General features: G+C 46.0%; 1 protein-coding gene across 1 annotated transcript in view; it reads left to right on the forward strand.

Annotated features, from left to right (window-relative positions):
• Positions 1-4,521, forward strand: part of SOAT1 (sterol O-acyltransferase 1) — a 31,396-nt gene extending 26,875 nt beyond the window's left edge. The window contains exons 15-16 of the mRNA XM_014943534.1: positions 417-562; positions 1,408-4,521. Of these exons, the coding sequence (XP_014799020.1) occupies positions 417-562; positions 1,408-1,464 (203 nt within the window). The 3' untranslated portion in view covers positions 1,465-4,521. The remainder of the gene's footprint in view (positions 1-416; positions 563-1,407) is intronic.
• Positions 4,522-6,205: the final 1,684 nt, after the last annotated feature.

Consider the following 6,205-nt stretch of genomic DNA (forward strand, 5'->3'; position numbering starts at 1 on the left):
GTCATAATGTGAGACAGGTATTACATTACTGCTGCAGTGAGGAGCAGAGCCCATTTAGAAGTTAAAGCTCTTGCATTTCATTTTGGGCTTTGAGCTAGAATAAGTTAGAGGGCTCTGATAAGCTCTAGGCCACCTCTGCCAGCATGTCATGGTCACTAGCGTAACACAAACAATATTGTAAGCTGGGCCAGCCTGTTGAAAAACTTATTGGAAGTAAATGTCAGAATCATCTCTTAGTATTTGCTTTGCTGCTGAGCATAACCAGATTTTCTTGCGCTTTACTGGCCTCACAGAGCAGCCTTGTTGCTTCAGAGATTAAGTGAAGAGAGGGAAAGATCCAGTGAAACCAGTGGATCTTTGATTCTTTAATCCTGAGTTTGTTTCTGAACGAGGCTTTTTGTTTCATCTCTTCCCAGTGGTCTTCAACTTCATCCTTAATGACCGTCGGAAAGGGCCCATCTGGAATGTGATCATGTGGACTTCCCTTTTCCTGGGCCAAGGTGTCATCATCTGTCTCTACAGCCAGGAGTGGTACGCCCGCCAGTACTGCCCTATGGAAGATGTGAGTGACTGACCTTTTCCTGTGGGGTCACTGTCCTTTCTTGCTGTGGGGACAGGCCAGATGTTAAATGGCACGAGCCTTTCTGGCAGTGTGCTCTTCATTAGCAGTTATTTAGCCTAGAAACTGTAGACCATCTAGGAAAGCTTTTTTGAACAAAAAGTGCTTTCACTAGTGCTCTTTCTATGCTGATGGTATTCCACTACTGGAAAATGGGGGTGTTTATCCCACATCTCTGAGGACATAAGCCACTACTTGAGAGTATGCTGGGCCATTCAGGCTGCATGAATGGAACTGCAGCATGTGGCCAAGGAGGTCAGGAGAAACACTTCTGGGAGGCCCACAAAAACAGAGCCTATTGTGCCTTTCCCAGGCTAGAGTGGGTGGCAGTGAGAATTGGTTATAAATGGTCAGTTTGATTTGTGGGTATTACTTTCCGATTTAGAACTAATTTTCTTGATATTGGATTCTGTACTACATAAAAGTTCTTGCTGTCCTAGCTGATTTCAGTTTTAACCAAAACTGTCCTCAGGCAAACTCTATTTTAAGTTTGGTTCTCCTCACTTAAGAGTTTGCCACTGTAAATGACTGGCTTCTTGATACAGTATGCTACTAAAACCAGCATTGAGCTGATCTGTCACAACTAGGGAGAAGTTGGATAGCAGGCAAACAACTTGTTGTGACTGTAGCTACGCTTCTACGTGATGATTTGTGAGGATAAGAGTAGGGTTGCAGGATGTGAAAATGCGGTTTGATCTTTCCTGTTGGGGAGGTTTGACTTCAGCAGAGCACACCACAGCTGGTGCTGTTTGCCTGTGACTGACGTACTGCTCCTCCATGTTTTGCAGCCCACGTTCCTGGACTACTTAAAACCACGCTCATGGTCGTGTCATATGAAGATGTAGAAATGGTATGCTCCAGCCACATCATCGTCGCAGAAGATGAGAATTGTCCTCCAAGTATTTGGACCCATGACCTAACTCACTATGGACTTCTTCTAAGGGAAGTTGTGCCTCCTGATTATTGGGGAGAAACTGTAAATTTTTTTTAAACATTACTGAGGCAAACCAGTTGACCTGGATTGCACCAGGCTTCATAGGCAGCAGTTACTACATGCTGTCCCACTTTGAGCCATTCTCCTGCCAGTAAAGCATTGAGCTGATGGTGGAGTCTACTGGAATCTTACTCATCCAGAGGTCCCCCAAGTTGCTGCTCTTCTGGACAGTAGATAGTCAGATTTGCTAGTAGCTCATTGTTGGCGTCCGTCCATCTTCCTTGGCCACCCCTTTGCAATCCCCTTTTTTTTTTTTTTCTCCCTTTTGGTAATGGGATATCTGCAAAACTTCTCTTCTTTGTGATCCTGTCTGCTGCTAGGACCCAGACAAGTGGTAGAGCAACACAGGGTATTTGCCTCCTTGCTCTGAAAATAGCCAAAGTATTCCTGGATGGCTTTGAACTGCATTCTATCTCTGTTGGCTGCCTACAGATTTAAAATGGGCAGAGGAAGAGAGGATTATCAGTTTACTTGTGGCTGCATTGGAGAATCGGGTTTGGAAGCAGGGCACAGTGTGTGCAGTCTTTATTTGACCTTCTACACTGAAAATTAATATTTTCTCTGTATTCATTAAGTTCCCAACTGACTTAAAGCATTTTTTGTTCTCTGAAGGCCTTTGTGACTTGGGGAATAGTTTTGCTTCTAGCGTTTCCTTTCTCTTGCTCCAAATAATCAATTCTTTTAACACAGTTAACTTGTGATGGAGCTTTTGCTTTAAGGTGTACAAGTTGTTAAGGCTTTCTTTAGTGTGAAAGGTCTGAAGTGCTATGGCCCAACTGTAAGAAAATGCAATCAGCTTTACAAATAGGTAGTGCATTCTCATCTGAGATGGCTACATCCAGCTCAACATCTCAGAGCCTCTCACCCACGTGTGTTGGAGCAGCTTCTGCCACTGTTGGTGGGAGATGAGGGTTGATGCAGTGGTTGGAGTCAGAGCTCCTTCATCTTCTTCATCTACCTGTGTCTGCTCTTATGTTGGTGGGGACTTAATTGAAAACCAGCTTCCTAGGCATTTCCCTCCTCTTTCTGGAGAGGTAGGACATCCTCCCACACACACTGCTGAAGGGAGATGCGTTATGTGACCTTGGTGTTTCAATATCTATTAATTAGGCAGAGTCTCTTCAGTTTTCTTGTTCTGCCAGATGCTGAGCACAAAAGGGAACTTACACAGTATGTGGGTATGTATTTCTACAGTTTTACTGGGACTGCACCTCCTGTTATTGGAGAGAGAGAGGGTGACCGGACGGAGGTACCTTAACTTTGGTCACAGGGATTTCTGAATTACTCAAATGTTCACTTTTTCAATGCACTTTTCAGTAACAGCTTTTCCTTACGGACCCACAGCCCTAGGTATTGGGTACCAGCAGTATTGGGGCTGTTGATGGACTTGTCTCCCAGTCCACTTAAAACTGTGTTTTTTTGTTTTGGGCTTCTATTTTTACTAACCCGAGTCACAAGTAACTTCGTGAAAGCCAGGTGATACTTACAGTCTTCCAGGTCTTTGGTTTCCTGTAAGAAGGGATCTGGCTCTTCAGATAGGACATGGTGTCAGGTCAAATTTGCCAAATACATTTGCATATGAGGCTCTCCTCTAAAATATCTCCTACTGGGACTCGTGTGTTGAAATGGTTACGTTAATTTCAAAGGAAGGATTTAATGTATATACTGAAACTTGGCAGTATTAGTATAAAAAATCCTGAGAATCCAATGGGTTTCTTTCTTCTCGTTCAGTTTGATTAATCCTAAATCTTTCACTGTACCTTTTGTGAGAGGAAGGGACAGAAGGGCTGGGGCAACTAAACCTCCTCTTTTTTTAAAAAACAAACAACACCATCCCAGCCTTTGGCCAAACAGCTTTGTCACCTCCTTAATGTAGGATGAAATTCAGTCCAGTACTTCTCAGTCGTGGTGCTCAAAACACTTGTGTACGCCTGTAATTGCACTCAGATGGGGTGTGATGGTCTGGGGACTTGATTTGTCTTCCTGGTGCCCGTGTCAGGTCTTGCTACTGTCTCAGTGTTCTCAAAAGGAGATCAAATCATGGCACTTTGTGCCAAGTTTTGGTGTTTCCCTCGCAGCTGGCACTGTTATACTCCTCATAAAGAACATCAGTGTTTACTGTGTCAGCATCCTGAGTGTTTGAAGCCTCAGGGCTTGAGCATCTGGCAAGCAAAAGGCAACCAGTAAGGGATGCTCAGCTGTTGGAACTAGTCTTGGTTTTTGACGAGCTGAGGTTTTTAGCCTTGTAGATCAAGGCATCTGGCAACTGTGCTGTCCGGGCATTAATAATTGGGGGTGCTTTAAATTTCATGGGTTTTTTAAATTGCTTTTGAACATGGGCTTATTTTAATTTTTCTCAAGAGTACTGGAGGGGAAATACTAAGTCTTTTGCACATTGGTTGTTTAATTAGAGTCAATTATACCATGTTTGTTTGAGTTTCCTTAGGCTGCGCGTGCCAGAGCTAGCAGTATGGTGTTCTGGACAATAGTGAGGATGCTGAGGTTCACAACCTGCCCCTTTACAAATTCTTAATAATAGTATATACTGTTTCCTGTGGTTCTTTGCAAGGGAAGAATTGTGCAGCTTGCTTGCTTCCATGGTAACTCCCTCAGTTTTGAGGTGGGAAGCTTTGGAATGGCAGCCAATACAGCTGCAGCTCCTTGCTCAACAACATCACGAAAATCAGTATTAATATGGTGAAACGTGTCCTGGTTTTCATGCAGATAACTGTTCTCAGGGTGACTGAACCTCTGCAGAGTCTTCATGCCTAGTACCTCCTTTCTGTTGGGATATTTCACTTCCAGCCTTCAGAGGTGAGGGCAGTCCTGCCTCTGAGCTGCCAACGGTGTGCTCTCCTGTGACAGCACTCTGAGTAAGGCACGGGGGGAAGAGGAGGAAGTCATGATGTGTTTGTTTCACTTCCAGCCTTCAGGGGTGAGGCTGCTTCTGAGCTGCCAACGGTGTGCTCTCCCGTGACAGCACTCTGAGTAAGGCGTGGGGGGGAAGAGGAGGAAGTCATGATGTGTTTGGTTGTTTTTGGTTTGGTTGTTTTTTTTTATAATATGAACTGGCATGGTTGATGTGACCCGCTAAAGGAAACCTGAACTGCTTGAGCTCCTGCCTTCTGAATGTAGATGGGCTGGAAGGATGGTGGTCCAGCCTGAGCTGTGAGGAATCCCGTGCACTCTGCAGCACCAGGGCTCCAAACCAGCTCCCCGCAGTGCCTCCGAGCCAGCCCACTTCAGCCTCCTCTCTACTCCCTGCACCCAGGGCCGAGAAGCCATCGCTGTCCCTTCACCTGTGGTGGCAGGGGAGAGGGTGCCCAAGCAGAGCCAGGGCCCTCCTCTCTTCTCCCTGCACCCAGGGCCGAGAAGCCATCGCTGTCCCTTCACCTGTGGTGGCAGGGGAGAGGGTGCCCAAGCAGAGCCAGGGCCCTGGCACCAGCGGTTCCCTGTACCCAACCTGTACCGTGTTCTGTCACGCAGAAGAGCTGTTTATAATCTACTGTATTACAGGAGTTGAAATATATTTTGCTATTAGGGGAGAAAAAAAGAGTGGCTTGGCCTCTTTCTTCTCTGCGGCTCCTGATTTTGGGGGGGCATCTCTGTGTTGTGGTGAAAGCCCTGTGTTTCCATGGTGATGGAGCCATGGAGAAGCTCCTCCGGCAGGTAAGGGCTAGCAGGTATGGGGGGGATGTCCCTGGCACAGCCCCCTCCCAGCCTGCCTGGATGGGACTTCAAGTCTTCCCCTTTCCAAGGACAGGGAGGGGAGAGGGATGGAGATGGGGTGGCAGGCCCAAGCCTGGAGGTACCAGGCAAGACCACTGGAGGGTGGGGAGGAGATCTCCATGGCTGGGTGCGTGGGAAGAACCTTTTACATAAGCCCTTCTTCAGGTCCTAAAAAGCCATCAGGAAATGCCAGAGCTAAATACCAGCTGTGAAGGGTAGTTGGGGTTTCATAAGCTGGGTATCAGCCATCACACCTCTGCTGGAGGAGGGGACATCCTTGGAAGAGCCGGAGAAGAGCCTGCGGAAAGACTTTATAGGTCTTGCAACAGACCCGAGTTTCTAACCTCTCCCAGTTTAATGCATGTTAAATTGGAGCAACTGCCAAATGTATATCATGTTGATGGTTTCTCCCTTTATTTTGGGCCTGAAAAGGGTCTGTGTGCCAAGAACTTAATGTGATATTTACCAGCTGTGCACCACATGCGCCGAAGTGGAGTCTTCTCTGTGTCCTTAAACTGCAGCCGCTGCAGAACAGGGTCATTAATCTTCCCATCCCCTCTGGTAGGAATATTGTGTGCTGCCAAACGGACTTGTTAAAGGAAAAAAAAAAGAATTTAATGAATGTTTATGTTTTCTTCACAAGAAAAACCATTTATGCAGCAAGACAAGAAACTACCTGGCAGGATTACTCCTAGATTATACCTACACCCACAACTGTGTATCTGAAGGCAAAGAAATGTCATTAACCTAATTGGAACAAGGATAACAACTGATAAGGAGGTCAACAAGTTCTAATACAAACAGCATTTATAAACAACAATATATATTGGCAAGGCTAGGGGAGGGGTGAAAGGCTTCAGATG

The sequence above is a fragment of the Calidris pugnax genome, unplaced genomic scaffold (genome assembly GCF_001431845.1).
Source record: "Calidris pugnax isolate Ruff unplaced genomic scaffold, ASM143184v1 scaffold63, whole genome shotgun sequence".
NCBI classification, from domain to species: domain Eukaryota; kingdom Metazoa; phylum Chordata; class Aves; order Charadriiformes; family Scolopacidae; genus Calidris; species Calidris pugnax.